The sequence below is a fragment of the Excalfactoria chinensis genome, chromosome 1, assembly GCF_039878825.1.
Source record: "Excalfactoria chinensis isolate bCotChi1 chromosome 1, bCotChi1.hap2, whole genome shotgun sequence".
Lineage (NCBI taxonomy): Eukaryota > Metazoa > Chordata > Aves > Galliformes > Phasianidae > Excalfactoria > Excalfactoria chinensis.
Window position 1 is genome coordinate 6,164,970 of NC_092825.1, and position 23,808 is coordinate 6,188,777.

Here is a 23,808-nt window from a genome sequence, read left to right on the forward strand (position 1 = left end):
GGAAATAATAATAGCTAGAGCAGTTTCAAATACTCTATCCTTTTAAGAGACTGATCCTATTCAGGCACTGACATCACTGAATATTTTCTGAGTACAGCCTAAGGAATCAGACCTTTATGTATCAGTTTGCTATATGCTTAAGGATAGATCCTACAAAATAAAGACACAAAGCAATCACAACACACATAGAGTATAATGCTGTATCTCTTGATTTTAATAAACAGGATCAGTTCCTTACTCCACAGAATTTAATATTACTGGATTATACAGGAATAAATTAAAAAGCAGCTAATACACGTATAACTGTAGACAGCCTTAACTGCTGGATGTCTTCAAAATGCAGATTATGAGCACAAAATGAAAATATATACAAGAAAAATGTGTCTGTTACAAATAAATCCAGGACATTTAAATAATAACAATTACATACTTTAATACTCCCGGCTCCTTTTAAGTATTAATTTTATATAGGAAACTGCTGATCGCACAATGAATATATATGCTTTGAGCAGATAGTAGCTATTTTGCTCATAAAAACATACATTACATTTTGCTAGTAATAAGGAAGTGTTCATAACCACTGCTGAAATAGGAAGCTTCTCTTTTTTAATGGTAATAGAAAAATCAAACATCCTAAGCAAATGCAATAGCAAAGATCAAGAAATGGATGGATCGACTCTTCCTACGTGGCATACTTTGTACAGTAATACCTGGTATCCCTGAACCAATTTACATTCCCATTTCCCAAAGTAAACCTATTTTTTGGAAAAACAGAAGTGCAGAGAGTATTACAGGAGAAATAAAAACAGAAATAAAACTCTCCAAAACCCCAAATGCAGTGTGCAGTGGCTCCAGTATAACAACAGGGCATATGAAAGTGTGCTAATGCCAGGCATGTCAACTATTTTATCAATTCAACAGTGCCATTTGCTTGCCTAAACTTAGGCACATGCTTAGATAGCTTGCTAAGCCAGTAGGTTAAAAAAGCAGCAGCACACGATGGCCAAGCTCAGCATGCCCAGGGACACGTAGCACTCAGAGAGCAAGCTGCTGACGGGGCCTCTAAGTAAGCTGTATGGTCAGAGCATGCTTGTGCTGAATCAGTGCAGCTCCCACTTGACCTGGCATCCTGGTTCCACTTGGTGCAGAGCCATCTGGCTCTGGCCCACCCCAACCACAGCAGGAAAAGTGGGCGGTTTTCAGGAAAGCTTCTGGTCTGAAGTTAGAAAATAGCTGTCAGCCCCATGCAGAGACACTAGAATGCTGTCTTCGCTCCAGCTGAAACACTGAGAAAAAGCCATCTGCAGGGAAGTTCCATATTACGTGTATTTTGCTATTTTGTCTACAGATTTATGTGTGTGCATGATTTAATTAACAAATGATGCTTGTTGGACTCAAGCCAGTCAGGGGTTCACTGTTTCACTTCCCAGCCTCAGTGGGAAATGAGAGGCCTCAGAAGACCACAGGACTGCAATTACTGCCCACTCCTTGCTCTGAGCTGAGGGCTGCCTTTCCCAGCCACCCCTCTGCCCCCAGTGCTCCCATAAAATCCCTTACCATCGATCCCCTTCAGCAGCACGTGCTCCTCTCAGACCTTTATGTTAGCAAATCCCATTGGCCCTTAATGGCAACATGTAGGTAGTAACAAAAAAACTTCCCACCCCCTTCCTTCTGTTGGGTTTAGTGACGATGCTCCATTGCTGGTCAGGTGACTCATTGTCTGAAAGATTAAATTTCCCTTACCCAATTACATAAAATATTAATTGAGCCTATTCTGCCCTGATTCAGGTCACATGTTTCTTTTTATAGAGGTCTTCCTCTACAGTGACATGAACACACTTGCTTCCAAACAGAAAAAACCCTGCATATTTATCACAACAAACACAGAACTTGCTGGAAGCTCTGGTTAAGTGTATCTTTGCCTTTAGGTACATCTCTACATCCCTACTTAAAATAAGGAGACTTCCCATTTACGAACTGCTTTTTCTCCTCCCAAAAACATCTTCTCATTGGAAGGAAGGTCATAATAGTGAAGAGAAGGCGAAGCCTACAGTGCTCAAGTTTATAACAACGCATTCAGTCATGCCACCCAGTTATGACTTCTCCATCTTTTTGTGGATTTATTTTGTAACTGCCCAGCTACTGCAGTAGGCTCCCCAGCACCATCTGCCTCAGTGCACACACACTGTCATTAAAACAGATTTAACTTCTTGCTCTCCCATTACCAGTGCAACCCCCATTACCAATGCAAGCAGGGGGATGAAAGGATTGAGCATAATCCTGCTGAAAAGGACTTGGGGGTACTGGTGGATAGGAAGCTGGACACAAGACAGCAACATGCCCTTGCAGCTCAGAAAGCCAACTGTATCCTGAGCTGCATCAAAAGAAGCATCGCCAGCAGGGCAAGGAAGGTGATCCTCCCCCTCTACTCTGCCCCAGTAAGGCCTCATCTGGAATACTGTGTCCAGTTCTGGACTCCCCAGTACAAAAAAGACAGGGATCTCTTGGAAAGAGTCCAGCGGAGGGCCACAAAGATGATTAAAGGGCCTGGAGCATCTCCCCTACGAAGAAAGGCTAAGTGAACTGGGTCTGTTTAGCCTTGAAAAAAGAAGACTGAGAGGGGACCTGATCCAGGTCTATAAATATCTGAGGTGTGGGGGGCAAAGTGGTGAACCCAGACTATTTTCAGCAGTGTGTGGAGACAGGACAAGGGGAAACGGGTAGAAACTGGAGCATAGGAAGTTCTGCACAAATGTGCATAAGAACTTCTTTATGGTGATGGTGACAGAGCACTTGAACAGGCTGCCCAGTGGGGTTGTGGAGTATCCTTCTCTGGAGATATTCAAGACCCACCTGGATACTGAGCTGTGTTACCTGTTGCAGGGAGCCTGCTTTGGCAAGGGGTTTGGACTCGATAACCTCTAGAGGTCCCTTCCAACCCCTACAATTCTGTGATTCTGTGACCAAGAGGATCAGTGTTTGGAGCATGTAGCCCAGCCCATACATCAGAATTCAATTTCTCTTTGGGAGTTTTCTATCACCCTGGTGCGTAATCCAGCCTTTTTCTGGAAGCCACATGGGGATGCAATGGGGACTCCACAGCACTCCTGGGGAGGTGGGAATGCAGACTGAAGGCCAAGGTTTTGCTATTTAGATTGTCCATCTAATCCCTTTGGTTTTATTTCAAAGCAATGAGTTCATTTGCAAAGTACTGCTCAAAATAGATGAGCCTGGCAAATTACAGCCCTGTTTAGGAACTTACACGTGAACATAATATTAGTAACAGAAACGTATTAGCAATTTCTTAAAAGAAATTGTTATTGTAGTCATTTCTGACAGCCCCCTACATACAAACTGTTGGGTTGGTTGGTTTGTTTGTTTTCAGACGGCCTGACTGTGATTTTATAAAACAACGAAAGACAAAAATCTTTTCATAAATTCCAAATCAATTATTCATAAAAAGTAATCTTCCCCTAAATTAAATTCAATCACTTTCCTTACCGAAAGTACGTGCAATGCTAAAGCTTACTGCTTGGAAAGCTGCAGGTTTCAAATGCACTAATCTGAAACAAGTGTCCTTTTAACAACTGACATCTGTTAACAGAACTGTTAACAATCTTAGTTAATAAAGTATCATTGATAATTCATTAGTTCAGTCTTTGCCCCCAGATTTCTGAACATTTTTCACTATTTTGCTTATTAAATTTAATACATAAATATGGCTAAATGCCTACAAACAGATTATAGCTTTCCAAATAACTTGCCAAGCACTATCACAGTGCTACTTACGGTGACAAAGTGACATCCAAGCACACCCATATGTTAAAACATTATATTCCAGCAATAAACAGGGGAAACTATATACATAATTAATGCACGTCTTTTGAATGGATGTATGAATGAGTGAAGGTTGGCTGATAGGTTGTATAACGTCTTCCCCCCCCCCAACATACACAAACAACAAACATTCTCTTGGCCAAAGGATTTCAATATTTTGAAATGTCTCTATTTTTTAACACTTATGAGAAATGTTTTGGGACATATTCATGACTGGCTGACTTCATATAAAATCAGATCTTATTCTGTGTGCTGGCAAACACAACTCCTAAAGAAAACCTCCTGCCTTGGCTACATATCAGGCTGCCCACAGAAGGAACGTTGTAGCTCAGAGATTGCCACCCTTGTGTCAAACTAGGCTGAAGCCTGTGAACAAATCCAGAAATCACTGAGGGTAGGAAAAGCAGCAAGAGACTGCTAGACAAACACATGTGAGGTGACAGTATGTGCCTGGTTTGTAAGGAAACAGGGCTTCAGAGGTGAGGGAAAAGAACAAGGCGGTGTGTATGGCTTGGAAGTTTCAAGAGCTCAGAACTAATTGCAACAGAGCACGCAGGTTATATAATCAAACGTATTAAATGCCAGTTTGTTAGGCACTGCTTGAATGCTGCTCTGCCTGGAGCAGGGCCAGCAAAGCTCAGCTGCCCGTGTTTGAAGAACTTGTAAGGGCTAATTCAGAGTTCTGCAGGGAACGGGGCAGGCAAACGCCTTCAGTGCACAACCTGCACTGACCAAAGCACTGCTGTGAGAATCACTTGGTATTCAAATGGTTCCTTAGAGAACAACACTTAGCTAAGGAGAAAGTTAGGTTGTCCTTCTCAGCAAAACTACACCCATATCAAACTCCAGCTTTCAAACACAGCTCTTGTTGCCGCTATTATCTTGTGCTGTACAGTGCTCCTGGAACTGAAAATAGTGACGTTTAGCACAGAGAAAACAGAGGAACCACGTGCGTGCTTCCTTATCAGATCAAAGGTTTCCTAAATCATTTGTTGTGACTGCTCTGCGGATAACGTGAATTGGGCAACAGTGTAGCCAACCTGACTGGATAAGTGCACATTTCTCAAAGAAGCGATCCCCATGTAAGCAGCATGTAAGAGCCTACAGTGAAGTAGCACAGGCAACAACACGCTTTTCGAATTAGAAACTTAAAACCCAAGTCAACAGGGAGAGCAGCAGTCACGAACGCTGTCAGGGGGACAGGAAAGGAACATGAGTTATGAGATGGAGATTTTACTACCCCTAGCAGACAGAGGGATATTTAAGCAATCCCAGTTAAGGCATCTTACCACTGTTCTATAATGTCATTTAGAAGCACTTACTTCTCTTCATATCATCACACAAAGCACCAAAACTATATATTCAGGCAAAGGGAAGCACCCTCAAATTAGATGCCCTCACCCTCACTCCAAAGCTAAGATGAAACATGTGGGTTTATTGATACCTCTGTCTGCTGAAAAGCCCAAGGAGTTATTAACATCCCAAACATCAGCATGATCTGCAGAATCAAAGTCAAGGGTCAGAGCCTGGGACCATTCAGAATTTCAGGCCTTATGCATCGCTGGAGGATGAATCAGAAGTGACCCAAGAACCAACGCAACAAAATAACTCTTTTGAAGAGTCTGGTCAAACTGTTTCAGCAATGCCCAGCAAGATCCAAAGCAGAAGTTGCAAACTCCATGCCACGCTGTATCAGGTAAATCAGACCTCAGGAAGCTACAAGGAAGCTACATTTATATACCACTGGGGTCATACAATTAAAAATATAATCATAACAGATATGCACCAACTTCTTGGAAATATCCTAGGTCAAGATCACGCTTCAACTCCAAAGGGAAATGCTCTGCAAGGTTAGTTTATTTTATATATGTTCTCAAATGATCTTGTATGCAGTCTTAATTATAGAAGCAATTATTGCAACAATCATACTTGGGATATAATTCTATTAAAAGTACCAAGGAACTTCACAGCGCTAAGCCAACTTCTTCCTCTACGAATAAATCGCAAAGGATATTATTTCTAGGACAGAATAAATTCTTGGAATTAGTGAGTAACTTATGCATCATTCCCCTGCTCTGAGAACACATTCTTTATTTTATCGTGACACAGTCAAGTTATTAATCTGCTGCCTTCCATTTCAACAATGTGAAATGCTGTAAAATGCACAGACACCTGCATTATAGCACATTTCAGTTTCACTTTATATCAGTCATAAACATCTCTGCTTTGGACATCTCTCCAAAACAAATGCTCCAAGCACACTGTGTGTAGCATTCAATTTTATGAAACTATAAAAGTTCTTCACTCTTAATTACACAGACAAATGTCTCATCACACATTTGGTTACCAGGATAACATAATTAGTTTTCTACATTAACCTTTCAAAGATAGAGCCTGAATTTCAAGTTGAAAGCATTGTAAAAACATTCAGCCTGGAGGTATATTATATTTCCGCTTCTTTTTGTGTTGATAATAAAATATTATGACTGAAAAGAAAAAAAAAGAAAACAGCAAACCAACAACAAAAAACCCAATCCAACGTGGTATATGCAGAAGATAATCAGAGATAAGCCACCTTTAACCAGGGCTGTCCAGAAAGCAGGTAGTACTGTCCCCTCATGGGTCAGTATCTCCAAGTCTGAGTTAGCAGCCTTGACAGAACATCAATGCTGATCACTGGTTAAAGCTGAAAGCAGGTCTGTCTAAAACCTTGAATACGACGGAGATTTAAGCACTTCTGGCTTGCCTCCTCCTTTGCAGTGTGAGCACCCTCCTGATTTTAGACAAATAAACCCTTCCTTCAAAGCATAAAAGATGGCAGTCCTTGCCTACAAAACACAGTAGCAATACACTGACCCTAAATTTTGCAGAGGCTGTGCATCCTTTGCTTAGAAAGCTGCAAATTCTCATTTACCATCTTATCAGAGCAAAGGATCAGAAAAGATGACAGGTTACCCCATCTCCCACAAACTCAGCTTCTGCATCACACCTGCAAGCTTAAATTTCATAAGCTAACCAGGCTCTATTTAAAAGCAGCTGGGCTTTACACTCCTGCAGCTAACAGAAGTTTCTTCCAGCACCACACTGCTCTTGAGCCCAAGCTCCCTCTAATTCGCAGCCCCACTTACACAAAGCCGTGTTTTCCCCCTGCCTGCAAAAATAAAATGTCATCTAGGTTCAATACAGCTTCCCAGACAAACAGAATTCTTCAACTTACTCATTTGTGTGGGAGTCAAAAGCAAAAGGCCAACCTCTTTTCAGTCTGTGGGGACAGGACAAGGGGAAATGACCATAAACTTAAGCATGGGAAGTTCCACACCAATACGTGAAGGAACTTCTTCACAAGGATGATGGAGCGCTGGAACAGGCTGCTCAGGGAGGCTGTGGATTCTCCTTCTCCAGAGATATTCAATGCCCACCTGGATGTCTACCTGTGCAGCCTGCTGTAGGGGGGCCTGCTTTGCAAGGGGGTTGGACTCGGTGATCTCTAGAGGTCCCTTCCAACCCCAACAACTCTGTAATCCTGTGATTTACCTTAATCTCCCCTCTTCTCACAGGTACATCTCCTGAGCTTGCAACCAAAACGTGCACATCACATTTCAGACAAAGCTTCACTGCTTCGTTTGTAAAATGACATTAACATTTCCCCTTTTCTGCAGTGAATAGTTCCAGTGACATATTTAACAGCAATTTACATACTAAAGGCTGCATCGTATTTAGGCCTCAACAGCTGTAGTCATCCCAAGGATCAGTTAAAACACCTGCATCAGAGAACAAACTTGACTCAAAAGCAACAGCAGAGCAATTGTGTGGATACACTTCCAGGTTGGTTTTTGGCATAAATCTTCAAAATTAAATGAAGTGGAGATTATAATTTCAGACTCATTTGTATTTATCCTCAGAAAGAATGGTAAGGCACTGCAACAGGCTGGCCAGGGAGGTGGTGGAGTCACTGTTCCTAGAGGTGCTCAAGGAAAAGGCAGATGTGGCACTGAGGGTCACGGTTAGTAGGCATGGGCCAGTGGTTGGACTGGATGACCTTAGTGGTCTTTCCAACCTCAGTGATTATTGGGCAGCACACCAAGCTGGAAAAAGCATCTTTTTTCCTATCATCCCTGGAGCACAATGAAAAACTATCCCATGCAACATGAAATTTTTGAAAGAAAAACTGAAATGCCACATCCAGCCACTTCAGATCTCCTCTGGAAGGTGGGAGCTAAGAATTGAAGCACTGAGTGCAGTTCCTGCCACTGCTTTGCCCGCATCTCAGATCACCGCCTTTGCCATTAAGAAACTAGATAAAAGTGGCCAGCAATGTAAGCTACTGAGGACAAAGCAGAGAAGGCTACACGAGCTCTCAGTAACCTATTGAACCCAACTCCCACAGGAAAAAAAATGCCTAGTTCACAAATCCTGCACAGCTATAAGTTGTCAAAAACCAATGGAAGGTGGAAACTTGGGACTTCTCTAGAAAATAAGTACCTTCTTTTTACAGCAGCTGAAGGTAGGCTCCAGAACTGCAATTCTCCTTCATGACTTAGGGTTGAAGAAAAAGCATTTAAAGTAAATCAGACCACATCAAAAGCGCTTACACAACAGAAAACCCAAACAAAGTTTAGTGGCCATCTTCACACTTCTCCCTGGAAATGGGCTTAGGGAAGTAATATTTGCTCAAAATCCAAATGGTGAAAAACTGAGAAGGGAATTTAACGCTGCTTTCATCCTTGAGTAAATAGCCTGACCATCACAAGATTTCACACTGTCCAGGATGTCCCTCTTTTCTCTGTTTGCTGCTGACCTCTAGAAGAGCATATGGCACAACGAATTAAGGAGACAAAGGCATTCTACCTGCAGCTCAACTTCAGCTTCACATGCTCAAGACCAGTGCTTCTCATTGACTCTAGGGGGCAACACACACAGATGGCAACATACACAGATGGCATAAACCTTAAATCACCCTATAAAAATGTTTAGCCTCTCAACACAGCTAAGGAGAGTCAGACAACCCCAAATATCTTGCTGTGAAGGCAGCTGCTTTCTCCAAGGCCTGAGCGTGGCAAACAAGAGTTTGCTTTGCATGGTAAAAGTCATTATTGTAGTTCAAAACTTTGCCCCAGTTCCTCTGAATTTTGCTCACTGTCCTTTCACAAAGAGGTTCAGCACCCAGAAGAGGTCCTGACGGGATAGGGGGGGGTCTGGAAGCAGGAAGACATGTTCTACACAGAAGAGTTATGGAGGATAAGAAGAACACAGGCAGAAAAGATAAAGGTTCACAGATAACTAGTCCTATCATGCTATACTATACATCATGCTGCAGACTATATATTACTTCTCTGTTTTCTTTACACATTTTTAACTGTTGATTTAATTTAATTTTCCCATGGCAGGATTAGCAGGCAGGCTACAGAGGTGAAAGGACATTACATTAAGACAGCACATTAATCCTCCATCCCACCCAAGGCAGAAGCAAAACCAAACAAATAGCAGCTTCCTGGAAATTGAATTTCTGTTATCCAGATGTCAAAGATGTAATACCCCAATTACACAAACTATTGCCAGTGAAGCATGCCAGCAAATATGCAATGTAAATGGGGTGAGCACAGAGCTGCAAAACTGCACAGTCAGCATCTGGCTCTCTGACTGAGTGATAATTAGCACTGTGTGTAGACACTAATAAACATTTACGTCTGAAATTACAACTTTTAGCAGCGTTAATAAAGGATATATTGGCAATTCGTAGAATAAAAGGGTCTTGAAAAGAACGTCATATTAAACAATGGCAGGCGCTTCCCGTGCTTGCACAGAGATTTTTTTCCTCCCTAATTGCAAATGGCCACACTACGTTGCTCTGAAATTAATCAACACAAGCACATACCTAAAGAAATGGGTTCTGTTTCTTTGGTCTCCCCATTAACATCATTGCTGTAGTCAGAGATCTTATATATCTCATGATGGTAATCTGGAATGAAAAACGATAAAAAAAATTAGAACTCAAGTGATCTGGAAAAAATGAACACTGAACACATTGCTACAGTTTTACTGCATAATTTATCAATATATCTACAGTTTATTTCGCGTACATCAAATTAACCACAGAAAATGTGCTCTGTATCAGCACCTCCTAAAAAAAAAATAATAATAAAATCAAAACAACTTTGTTCGCACTGGAGAGCTCAGATAAAATATTTCACAGATTTCAGGGGATAGCTGTGCCTGTCCTAAATTACTGTGTTCATTTTCACAGCAAATTATCCCACCAGATGCCAATTATCTGGCTTCTTGCTTTACAGACAGAAAGCAGATCCACGGCGAAAACTCCACCTTCCTAGAAGCCAAGCAAACTTCCAAACTTCATCTCAATGAGAAAATGAGCAAGATGCATCAGAGGTGCATCTTTCAGCCATACCTTGATGTTTAACAGCCTCTGAATTCTGAGGAAAGGAGGCTCAAGGATATTTACTTATAGAAACTAACGCCCACGACAAGTCTAATGATATATATTAGCATCTTATATTCTAATCTGTGTTACAGGATAGACGCAGAAAAAATTAAATGTATCTCAAATGAAATAATATTTTGCTGTGAGGGTCTCTATTGTAATCACCAGCACATGTGCAGTAAAAAACAGCTTTGTTTACACGTGTGTACAGAAAGCATTGTAATTACATGAAAAAAACCACCATCCAAGGGCAACTCTCTTGGATTCTATTTCTGACTCTGCTACCGGCACGCACTTTGTCCTTAGGCAAGTCACTCAAGACTGAACAATATATTCAGTGTCTTGAAATAGCTGCCTCATCACCAAGCTCCTGGAGAGCTGAAGCCCTCCCAACACTCTGTTAGTCCCCTGAAAACCAGTTCTTACGTTTGCCTGCCTCACAGAAAGCGAGGTAGGGATTAACTCCTGGAAGAGCATTTTGAAGGATTCAATTAAAAGGCACAAGAGAAAGGAAGGGCAGCACCAGCAGCTCCTCCTCTGAAGAGGAACACACCTGCCTTTCTGACCGAACAATCAGCTTCAGAATTCTAAAGGTCTCCAACATGTCAAACGTTTTTTTGTTACACGCTGTTTATTTGTACAGTGTGACTGTCATGATGGCTCAAGAGGAGGAACAACCCAGTAAGTAAACCAGAATCAAGCATAATGCAGCACCACAAAAGAAAGAAATGTCAGCAAGTTTTGGGGGTGGGGGGGGGGGGGGTGGGGGTGAAAAGAACATACTGAAGTCAGCCAGTAAGGTGTTAACCAAGTGAGTAGTGTTGGTGTTCTCTGAACCATGAAGAGGGAGAAAAGTATATGGGCTGCCTGACGTGTATGGGGTAAAGGTGAAATACAGTATTGAGGAAGTAAATGCTGTAAGTATAGAATTTATGCAGACTGCAATCAGAGCCCGTTCGCTTTTCTTTACATTTTCTTATTTGCAAGTTCTGCTCAGAGCGTGCACATAGGAACTCGGAATTAGATGACTTACAGATCTGCATACCTCAGACATACAGTTTACACGTGGTTTCTCTTCCACTACTTCCCTGTGTGCATCCAGCTGGGCACCATCCGTTTCTGCTCTACAGCTGCAGCCTGGAAGTCACTGCTTTGCACCCCAGAGGTGCACTCCCTCTCAATCTGCTCACTGCTCGTCACACTGATAGGCTGCTCTGAAGCTTTTGGGGACAGACTGAGCACCTTATATGCCAGGGTTATTAACAGATTGTGTTACAGACCGATCCAGCATCCCATTTTCTCTTTGGTTTCCTTCTTATGCCTCGTGTCACAGTCCAGGCGCTGTGAAATCCATATCAATTTCACAACAGTAAACACTAAACTGTGACATTACTGAGCGACTCCAGCAAGAGGCAAAGGCCAATTACAAGAGACAACTATTTATCCGTAATTATCTTCATAATCAACTGTGATAGAAAAAGGCTATGTGAGAACGGACTCGCATACAAAACGTGATGTTTATGCCCCCCACCCTCAAAGTGTGAACACAGTCCTCCAGGATGTGTTTTTCTTTCAGCATGCCTTTCTATTTGAATTTCTACATCCAAAAGCAGACCCCAGATAAAGTAAGAACTGCTAATAATTAACCACCATAAATGAATTTATCCAATTAAAACGAAGTTAAACAGATCACCTTACGCATTGAGGAATGTTTAATCCTGTTAGGACTGAGAATTTGCACAATATTAATACATTGGCGACAGCGCACACGTTCTTTTTGCAGCACTTTCAGGAGAGAAATAAAAACCAAGGCTTCAATTTCAGTTTTGTTCGTCTGCACGTTTCACTTTCCAGCCCTGCACAAACTGCCTCGGAACATCTGATGCTAAGAAAGCCCACAAAGCAAACCTATTCCTGATAGAAATGAACCCCCCTCCGGTGGCTCTGCTGATGTTTACAAAACCTCCAATGAATTTCAGACAAGTCTGACCAGTCATTGTCTTTCTATTTTGAGCAGCAGCATGTGCAATGCTCCAGACCCTCCTAGAGTTAAAGCAGTTATTTCAAGCGAGCTCATTGCCACCTTCACGTTTCTCTGCTTCTCATCTGATTCTGCCACACTCATTTAAAGACCTCACCTCCCCCATTCAGCGAGTACCAAAAGTCACCCTCCCACCCCCCCCACTCACCCCTAAGCGCTACATTATCCCAAAGCAGTCACCTGCCCTGAACTTGGCATGCACGACACACACACACAGCGCTGCTGGCAAATATTTCAGCTTCAGACTTCAAGACATGAGAGGAGGGGGGAAAAAAATACACAGAGAGAGGAAAAATAAGAATTCTCCCATCAAATCAACGAGGACAAAAGAGACAATCAGCTGGAGCAGCTCGACATTCTCGGCCAACACCAAGCCTGGGGCTGGAAGTCCACCTGTTAAAATGACTTCCAGCAGCTGTAGCTTTGAAAGAAAGCTTACAGAGGACTGAATCCGAGAGCTGCGTTGCATTTCCCGACATGAATCCCAAACATTTTCCCCAAGGATCCCTTTTAAAATAGTCTTTATTTTATTCCTTTTTTCCCCCCTTTCCAAAAAGCAAACAGGCACCAAGAGAACAAGTTGCATGCCAGCAATTCCTCCTCACCCACGGACGATTAATTAGCCGCGTGGATTTCAATAAAGACACCTCTGTGGGGCTTCGCTTTGAAATACGTGAGTAGAGGAGGAAAACACACACACAACAACCCACAGGAGTTGAATACTAAAGAGCTCCGGTGCTGCCCAAGTGTCATTATTTCGCCAAATTTCTCCATTTCACCTTTTCCCTTCCCCACCTCCCCCCCAAAGGAGGATTTGCAATGAAACGCGATCCAACTTTATTCGGTAGGAGATCAGCCTGGAAAGAAACAAAACACGTCCACCTTTCGGGGGTGGCTTTTTCCTTCTTGTTGTTATTTTCTCCCTTCTGAAGAACGCAGAACACACACACACACACATATATATATATTACGAGAGAGAAGGGAGGTTAAAAAATACGATGAAATAAAGAAGAGCTGCAACGCTTGGGAGAGTTGATTCCAGAGTTAAATAATAAATACGAGGAGGGAGAGACACAGCCGAGCTGGAGGGAAAGGAGCACGCACATTTCATAACACCCCGATCCCAAACCCGGCCCCGTTTATGCAAAAGTCCTCTTCAGGCACAAACAAACAGACCAACGGCACAAAGCCGCCCCCTCCCCGCCGCCACTTTACCTTCGTTGATCAGTTTAAAGCTTTGGGATTTCCTGCTTCTCTTCCTCTCCGTAAACTCCATGGTGCGGGCGGGAGGGAGGGAGGGAGGAGGAAGAAAGGAGGGAGGAAAAAAAGGGGACGAGGGGAGCTTGGAGGGCGGCCGCGCGGCGGGGAGCCGCAGGACCAAGGTCCGTCTTTTTAATCAGCAAAAAATAAACGCAGCCCGGGAGTTTTCGTCTCCAACTGCAAATAAAGGGATTCGGGACAAGTTCGCTCCGGCCCCCCCGCCTCCCCGCGGCGCCGCCCGCCCGCCCAGGCCGCCCCAAACTTTGAGGGGAAGCGGGGTGCGGCGGCGGGGGGGAGCCCGGGGCGATGCCGGCCAGCGGCGCCGCCGCCTCCCCCGCCGGGTGCGCGGCCCGCAATGGCTCTGCCGCCGCCGGCACCGGGACCCCGCTGCCACCTGCTGGGGAAAGGCGGCGCGCCCCGCCGAGCGGGCCCCGGCTGGTTTCCGCAGGCCGCCGCCCGCCCGCCTCCGAGCCGGCCCGCCCGCCGCCTCACGCCAGGCCGGGGAGGCTGTTGGCCCCGCGGCCGGCCGGGCCCCGCGGCCGGAGGGTGGCCGGAGGGAGAGAGGCTGAGAGGGCAGCGCCATTTTGTGTCCCCCCCACCTCCCGCCTCCCGCCCGCCCCTGCACACCCCTGCACACAGCCGCTTGCTGGCTCCCTCTGCCGCCGCCGCTTCCCGCCCCGCCGCTCCCTCCGGGCTCAGGGCCCTGCTCGGTGTTGCGGCCCCGGCTGCCCGCGGGCAGAGGGTGCCCGGCTGCGACGGAGCAGCGGCCCTCGGTGCGGCCTGTGCCGCCTCAGGGCTCCCCGAGGGCCTGCCCCGGGCCCGCGGCTCGCTCAGGGCCGGAGGGCAACTTTCGGGGTGATAGGAGGCGATCCCAGCCAGGCCCGAGCCGAGCTCTGTGGTGGTGAAGTTGTTGCTGCATAAGTGGGCAAAATCCAGCTTAAATACCCCAGCAGCAGGGCTGGGCTGGAGCCCACGAGCTCATCGCAGCTATGTGCCTGCTTGCAGAGTGCTGTGAGGAGTGCTCTGAGCCCTGACACCGGGCTTCACATTCAGTAGTTAAACGTGACATCCCATAGTAAAGAGTTTCAGTCCTCTGCAGGAGTGCCACCCAGAAGGTCACCACAGCCATATGGATGATCCGGACACAGCTGAACTTAATGCTTTATTCACCAGCTGATGCCTCCAGCCACACTTCTGGCTCGCTTATTTCCCTTACGTTACACTAAGTGCATTTCTGGTGCAGTTTTAGCTTTTACAGCATAGCGTGCCTACAGAGCAGCCGGACTCTTACAGTTAACCAAAACACAGCTCTCAGTCTTCATCTTGTGTTTTACATGTAGTCAGGCTGTGTCGTGACAAGGAGAGGAGTCAGTGATAGATAGCTACATGGTCACACTTGAGCAGAAGCCGATCTCTTGGTCTAATGAGAGTACTCAGGAGAATTCTATTGGCTCCAGTTGTATTGACTGACCCCATCGCTTAAGGGTTAGAAAACTGCTCAGAGGAAAACAAATGTGAATGTTATCAGTAGTTAATATTAACAATAATGATAGTTAACGAAATTATTTGTATTGTAGTGGTGCTTACAGACACAGACCTGAACTCACCTGTGGAAGATGCTGTCCAAACATCACATGGAGAGAGTATCCACAGTTCCAAAAAGGCAAATGGGCTTAATGGTGAAGCAATATCAGAAAATATGCCTAATGGTAAAAATTTATTAGACCCTGGAAAATTAAATTCATGAGGGAGGTTATGGAAACATCGCAGATTGGGTAAGGGTGTAATTTTCTATTAAATTGCTAAGTGGAAAATCCCAGAGGCAATCAATATGCTACTTTTGGAATTTTCCTAAACTTCGCTGTAAGACTTTGTAAGAGGAAACTGGGCTAACGTACTATTTAAAATCCCGCATTGCATATTTTTGGGTGAATGCTGAAGCAGCAAAGGTAGTTGGATGTCAGACGCTGCTTGCTAAATGATGTCGGTCCAATTAATCTCTGGGCGAGCGCAGTGAAGTCAGATCAGAGATCAAGAAGCACCGCGCCTGAATTTTGTGTACAAAAAGAGTTGTTGTTCTTTTTTTTTCTCTCCACCAGTCTGCTGATTCCTGTCTGCTAACTGCTAACTTTATTTACCAGGCTTAAAGCGTTGCTGAAACGGTGGCATTTGACTCTCATCCGTACTGGGACAATAGGAGAGTTTTATGGGACTTCGTTTACTGTTCAGCTCACATGATGGGCCTTCTCCTGCATTTGCCATTGGAATGTGCTACCAAAATACAAAGTTCTTTTCTTCCTTCCTTATCCAGTTTTTGTGAAGCATTTTGGGATGTAATTTATGAAGAGAAAAAGTAGTTTGTTTTTTTTTTTCCTTTTAGTTCTTCCTCTTCTGTGTTTGTTAGATTTTCTTTTGCTGAAGGGAACGTTCACAAATCAAAACGATGTTTCAGTCAGAATGCTGGACACTGGAGTTTCAAGTAACATTGTGCAAGGTAGCACATCCCCTTTTCCCTTAGCATTTCTCATTTTGCTTCTTGTGTCTTTGTCGAGAGATTCCCCGTTTGCTGCATGCCGAATGAGCTTCTCCTGCAAACAAGCCCAATTACGGTTACTCGGATCAGTAAATCTTGTGGTTTTCATGTATGAAAGTCTTAGCCAGATTGGATACCAAGGCTGTGATCCCGCAATCACATCTGCATAAAAGCGAATTAGAAACTAGGACAAGGTGACTTTAGGTCAAAGCCATCTAGTTATCCACAGAATGTGTAGGAGGATCCAATAACTGCAAAACAATTGTTCCATCCTATACTGTTAATGTTGCTCAGCCATGAAGTAGAAAATAAAATACCTCAAGGACTCAAAGGTTACTGTAGTCTCCATCTGCAATAAGTTGCAAGCCTCTTTTGGGTGTGTTTTGGGGCTGGTAACCTACAGCTAGACTGAGACCATCTGCTCATTTGCCATGGGCCACTGTTCCAGTATAGCTTTCTATGGTAAAGGTAGCGAAGCATTGGCACAGGTTGCCCAGAGAGATGGTGGATGCTCCATCCCTGGGAACATTCAAGGTCAGGATGGATGGGGCTCTGAGCAACCTGATCTAGTTGATTTTACCATTATTGTAGCTGGAGAAACACAGGGATGAAAGTTGCCTTAATTCTTTGCTGCTTTGAGTAGTTTCAGCTAGTTGGCTGCACCTCTGTGGTAGCCAACTGACTTAAGATAAAGTGTACTTGATCCAAAGGGCAGTTCAGTCAGCTGTTGGGTTCATCTTTTATTTCATTTAATGTCTCGATATTGGATTATTATCATTACATAGTAAGAAACTATAGTTCATTTTCTTTTTTTTCCTGGTGAAAATATGGAAAATTCAGCACACTTTTACATATACACAAGAATAGTCACAGAGTATTTCCTCAATCAGATCAGCCATTGAGTAATGTGTATTTCAAAATGCCATGAAATTAGCTAACTAAATAAAGGCTTTGTCTTGCAACATACTTCAAGTCATCCTGATTATCCCTGGCAATTTCCTAGTTACCATTTTATTGTTACTTTCAAAATAGCCCCTCCTCATTCTGACTGATACTAGTTGTTCTGACAATCAGCTGCTTTGTATAGTTACTAATTTATTTTACGTGTAGATCAATAACTAATCAAGTATAATTATTCAGTCATATTTCAGTATTAACAACAGCAGTGATCCTTTACATCAGGATGCCCTAAACTATTCCTTTGATTCCATCCTCATCTGCAGCGCAAGTGCGTGCAGTTACAACCTTTTGACTATTACTCATAAAGTGAGATTGCATAGGACAAAAATGACTGAAGAATCCTAGACCAGAGGAGAGCTAGGTCTCTAGTTCTGCCCTCTTAAGAGATCTTTCAGCTTTTCAGCTGGAAAATGATACAGCAAAAAAACTGTTAAAAACTTGATTGGAGGTTTTACTTCCCATGTCAAGGAATAAACATAAGGTTGAGAGGAGTGGGAAGAGTCTGCTGACTGTCCTATTTGTGACATGATCTCTACTCCTTTTGGAATCTGAGGAAGTTCAAAGCAGCCTTAGAAAGGAGGAGGAGAGTGAAGAGGTAAACTAGAGATCATAGGTGTTGCACAGTTGCATAGGTGACAGGTTAATAGATTAGCTATGCCAGTTAGTTACGTTTAATGAATATTGTTGAAGATTGTATAACCCCGGCAGCAACTTTCCCTTGCAGGTTTCCAGTGATGTTTCTGTAGCCATGTAAAATGTCTATGCAATACAATTTCTCACCTTCCAATCTAAACTGACTCATCTTGATGTCGCACTATCTTACTACTAACCTTCCCTTCTAGGGGACTTTCATGTCACCATATCTGGGTCAATACAGAAGTAGGTTTCTGGATGCCCTGATGAAGTCTGAAGCATAGGATCGTAGTTTAACTTGTTTCCTGGTCCCCAATAAGTTCTCCTTGTAACATTTCAAGTACTTGTCATCTTAGCATGCCTCTATTCTTACTTTCCTTTCCTTTGGGACACTATTTTGTAACAATTTTTTGTCTGTTCACTCTCTCATTAATCTTCCTCACATAAATTTAAAAGAAAATAGCTACGGGACGGAGCAATGTTTTTATTTGTTTGCCAGCTCAGGCAGACTAAAGCATTCCAGAACTGGTTCAACAATAAGGAATATAACTGAGCCTATGTACAAAGTGTTCTTTGTGTGTGTGTTACAAGCCCTCTATGTACTTCTGTATCAGGCTGCAAAATCAATTTCAACTGTAAAGCTAGACTTTTCCTTCCATCATTTTACATGGACCTTGGTGTAAAGTTGCAAAGAAGCTCATTAGAGTCTAAAAGTCAAAGTTTGACAGCCATCCATTTTGACTGAATACTTGTAAAACAATTCATATTAAGATTGCAACCCTGCCCGTGGCAGGAGTTTGGAACTAGATGATCTTTAAGGTCCGTTCCAACATAGGCCAATCTATGATAACTGAGATCAATTATTAGGCTCATTATTTTGCAAGGAACTTTGTGAAATTTTGGTGCTATATCAAGAATAAAAGTGCTTAGAAATGTTGGCAGAGTCTGGATGTGTCTCTGCCCAGCAAGTCCTCTTCTAGGAAGAGTTCGGAGAGAGCTATGCTGCTGATCATACCTACATTTATGTGTATGTTTGCTTCACTCATAGCAGCTGAAGGCAGATGTAAGACTGCAACTGCGGAAAGAGACAGTCACTGGAGGCACAGACAGAAAACAAATGCAGAATCAGCTGAAAGAACAATAGCCTTTAGAAATGTTAATCAGCTCCTTGAGGCTACAGGCTCAGTTGTCCTCCTCTAGGTCCTGAGTGAGACTTCTGTGGGGACATCGTGCTGTGCCTCCTAGCCCAGCCTTCTTACTGTTTTCAGCTTGCCACAGGGAGATGCTCTCCGTGTCTTGATTTTGCCTTGATCCTCCTCCATTTCTCCTGCCACACACACATTACTAAATGCACATGCACTAAAATCAATGGGAGTTTGCAAACTAAAAGTAATGTGTGCTTTGGTATGCTACTAATCCACTTATTTGGATCCTCTTACTGCTCCTCTGGGCTGCCCTGATCCCCTCTATCAGCCCACCCAGCTGCTCTGATCTGCTCTCCACACTTCCGCAGCAGCTATATTAGCATCTCTGTCAACTTGCAGGGCTGCTGCCTCGGCTCCTTCAATCCCCACTCCCAACGAGAGTCTCTCTACTACATTCTAATCCTTGTAGCTCAGAATACTGATGTAAGCTAAAATAAATTCAAGAAAAGTTGCTGCAGCTCCTATTAAGGCGTTCGATCTCCTTAAATGTTTTCAAATAGTACTTACTTTTCAGGTGGGGGAAATAGTTGAAGACATGTTTATGACTACCTGCCTGCTGAAAGGCAGTCCAAAAAAATCAAGTTTTATTGCAAGGCACGACGTGGTTCAAAATCTACTCACACACGCACTTTTTCAAGAGCGATTATGTGAATTTAATATCTGTGTCAGGCTGAAGACTGACAACATCTGAGAACGATGCTTTTATTCATCAGTAAGTTGTACGCAGCGGCATTTTCATTAGTGTGGCTCCCCCTGGATTTAACTTCAGAGATGTGTAAACATTGAAGACTCCGTCACCTTTCAGTCCTTGACCTCTCTACTGAGGCAGCTGGTATATGGGTATTTCGGACTGGGTATTTTGTCAGAGATGGACAAATCAAGCTGACAGCATTGAAGTTTGATCATTTAGTAACAACACTGAGAGATTTCTTACCTGGCTTGGATCGAAACGAAAGGACTCAAACTTAGTAATATAATACACTTAAAGATTTATCTTCTATGTACACAAAAATAGAAGAAAAATAGATGACTTCTGCTGTGAGTGACTGTTCTCCACGTGGTTTGCCTTGTACTGCCAAAGTGCTATTAAGGATGATCTACAGAAATATGTATGTAAAAAATTGCATGACCATTATCCTTTTAGCAGTCACAAATGGTCAGTGTTTGCGTTCAACTGCTGTCAAAAGAGCGAGGTCTCCCTGGTAGAGTGTTGATCTGCCAGAGGGAAGAAGAGCACTACAGAGGGACCTGGATAGACTGGATTGATGGGCCAAGGTTAATGGCAGAGTTTTAATAGGGCCAAGCGTCGGGTCCTGCATTTTGGTCACAACAACCCCAGGCAACCTACAGGCTTGGGGAGGTGTGGCTGGAAAGCAGCCTGATGGAAAGGGACCTTGGTGTGCTCATGGACAGTCAGCTGAATATGAGCCAGCAGTGTGCACGGGTGGCCAAGAGGGCCAATGGCATCCTGGCTTGTATCAAGAATGGTGTGGTGAGCAGGATTAGGGAAGTCATCCTGCCCCTGTACTCTGCATTGGTGAGGCCTCACCTCGAGTACTGTGTCCAGTTTTGGGCACCTCAGCACAGGAAAGACATGGAGGTACTGGAGCAGGTCCAGAGAAGGGCAACGAGTGATCCTGAGACACAGATTCAGTAGGGGCTCTGATGGCACAGTGCTGTCAACTGAGTGATGGGCACGGTTACCTGAAACAACAAAATTATTGTGAGATATCTCCCATACCTGCCAGTTTGGTGATAATTAGCTGTTCTTAAATGTAATGCTTTTGAGAAGCAATAATGAGTTTTTACAACACCTCAGTTTCACAGAAAATAAAATTGCTGGGATGAGAATAGAAACGTGTCCTTTGGACAGCCTGAGAAAGAAATACTCCTTTATCGAAACCAGAGGATAGTTATCATTCAAACAGTTATTTCAAGCATGTTTCTAAAACCCACCCTAGCTTAACTAATTAATAACATCACGGAGTCACTGCATTCCTAAGCATTTTCTGGGGCATGACAGAAGATCTGTCCCAGCAGAGAGGGACGGTGAGGGTTCATTTGCCATAAGAGCAAACCAACTGATGCTTTATAAAGCAAACCAAAACAAATCAACACGCTTCTTTTAGCCCTAATGATGCACAGATGTCATATCCTTTTGAAGGCCACTGTTAGAAATGCTGGGGATTTTTTTTTTCTGCCATTGCTTCTGTGAGCTTTCCTTGTCTTTGTCAGTGGCACTTGGACACCCACGCAGTGCTATCCTTTTTCCTAATCTCTCTGGCTGAGTGTTTCTCAGTCTGTGACCTCCGGGTGATCATGTGCTACTGGGTAGGGGTTTCTGAAAGGTAAGTAAGAAAAGCAAGCCTATGAGTGTCTTAAATTCCCTTTGTGAAGGGAAGGAGCACATCCTCAGGGCAAGAATTCTAGGCATAAGCAACTCGCAAAGGTGCTGCCAGCTGTCATATATCTGGAGGTGACCTGTGAATGTGACCAGCCAGAGATTCCTGTAAAAAAAACAGTTGAACATGGGGAACTAGATGGGTCAATCCCTTCCAAAATGTTAATGACTGCTTTAATAAGGGAATAGAAGAGCGCGACTGGACATGGATACCTATTGCCAAAGGTAAGCACACTTGGTCATCGCACAAAACCAATTGTATAAAATGTCTTTTTTTGTATTTCGAAGATGAATAAGAGGAACCACATACCTATCAGAAAAAGGTTCCCGCTGTTACCTGAACTCTTGCAGAGCTGGTCAGCTAAAAGGCATTAATTCTGCCTCCTGCGTGTGGCTGAGCTGTGTTTTTCCCCCGCATTAATATCAAATAGGGAAGTGAAACCGGACACCCATAAAATACTGAATACAACCTGAAAACAGCTGAATATAGACCAAATATAAAGCTGAATATAAGCTGGATATAACAACCGCGTACAACCAAAATCATTCTGATCGGCTTCACCACTTTGGCAAACAGATGACATCTGGGTTGTTCGAGTGAAATGATGTATTTCTGAGCTGCCTTCAATAATCCCTCTGCAAGCTGACAGTTGGCTTGCAGCAGATAAAGCTGAGCAATCAGTTAATCATCAAGAAATTGGAATGAAACACCTCATGTATGTTTTAAGCTTGTACTTCTATTACTTACAAGGCTCTTACGAATGTTCCAAGACTTTGAGTAGCTTCTAGATTTACCTTTTCAATCTTGACTTAATATGGAATGTTGTGAAGGGAATTACTTCAAAGTAGGTTTGTGGTTAAGTCTGTGGGGTTGTTCCAGAGGTCTGCGGAAACATGGATATAGGGAAAGCATTAGTAATACTATTGCTTCCAGACTGAGCTCAGCTGCAGTGAGCTCTCGAGACTCTGCAAGTGGTTTTGAGAGAGCTTAATGGCCTGGCTACAGCCTGACAGCAAATATAACATTTATTAATCACATATGAGATAGAAATACACAGGCATCGTGGTACTAAACCAGCAGCATTGCCTTGAAAAGCAAAACATGAGCGGTAGAAAATAGTCAAGCTAAATGTTGTAGCAGTGATCTAATTGAATTTAATGAGTAGAATAATGCCATGTATGATAAATGAGAAAGACACAGTTTGCAATACATCTTGGAAAAGCACCCATTTTACGTGCCAAAAATATCTGATGCGCTGATGCCGTCTAAAGCATCACTGCAGGGATGAGGGACCGGCACAGCGAAGGAATCATGAGCTTTCATAACACACTGCTAAGCAGTTTCCACAGTCTTTGGTCAGGGCTCCTCAGAGCAATGGTGCTCCTGGAGTCTTGGAGAAACCCTCCCATGGAGTGAAGGAACAGCATGACCATGCCATGCTGTCTGAGGAGCAGGGCTCGTAGAGTGAACTGTCCTGAGTGCCATGAGTGTGATGATGGAGGTTTCAGGTACACAACAAGGTATCACATCTGAATGGAGAAAGTCAAAGGATGAGAGATAAGGTAACGAAGCAGAGACAGTAACAAATTATGAGCACAGATATACCCTCAGGAATGTGCTCTGCGGAACAGAGGAGCTTTGGGCCAACTCCAGCCAAGACTTGATCCAACTGTTTCAGTGATTCATGTCCCACAGAAAATGATGCCCTGAGCCTGAGGCAAAGAGAAGTCAAACAGATTTGCCCTCCTGGAAATCAGGAAGCAAGATGGGCTGGATCTCCTTGTGTGTTGCTAAAGAAAGAAAAGGAGGGAAATACTTCTTATTAGACATGAGAAGAGTTTCTTATCTCTTCAGGAAGAAAAGTCTTGAGGAGATGACAACAAGTACGTATTTTTCCTTTCATCCTTCAGGGAGGTACTAGTGAATGCCCTCACAGAACTGCTTCCACGAGGCCAACATACATACACATTTATATAGAGAGAGCAAGTCTTTTTGGAGATGCTTTGTTTTGCAGATAGTCACTTACCTTCCACAGGACGAGATGACTGTTCTGATACGGAGAGGATATACATTAAATGACACTTTGATTTGGAGGCAAGCGAGCATAGGATCAGGAGTAATGGAAGAAGGGCATCAGATCAAGAGTGGATGCTTGTGTCGCTTTTAGAGAACTTTTAGACATTTTTTAGAAGCACAGCGTTAATTTCAAAGCTAGCCAGAGCTGTTGATCAGTCTAAACTGTTCATCTGTTTTCTTTGGCTATTACTTTGTTGGTTTGTGTTGAATTTATGAACCAGAGAAGTGTCTGGATGAGGTACCATCTCAGAGCAATTGCATTATTGGCAGCGCTATCTGTCACTCGGCTTTCCTCCTTCCTTTTGTACTGTCTCTAATGGAGATACAATGTCAAACCTGAGCAAGGGATGGAGGCAGGAAATAAAGAAAGGTGTGAGGCTTTGTGCAAGTTGCATCTGATTGAAGGAGGAAGCTGTCACTCT

General features: G+C 43.6%; 1 protein-coding gene across 2 annotated transcripts in view; it reads right to left on the bottom strand.

Moving 5' to 3' along the window:
- BEND7 (BEN domain containing 7) overlaps window positions 1-13,778 on the bottom strand; it is a 47,727-nt gene extending 33,949 nt beyond the window's left edge. For both annotated transcript variants that reach the window (XM_072336864.1, XM_072336865.1), the window contains exons 1-2: window positions 13,533-13,778; window positions 9,713-9,796 (exon numbers count right to left, since the gene is read on the bottom strand). In XM_072336864.1, the coding sequence (XP_072192965.1) occupies window positions 9,713-9,796; window positions 13,533-13,593 (145 nt within the window). In that variant the 5' untranslated portion in view covers window positions 13,594-13,778. The remainder of the gene's footprint in view (window positions 1-9,712; window positions 9,797-13,532) is intronic.
- Between the last annotated feature and the right edge of the window lie 10,030 nt (window positions 13,779-23,808).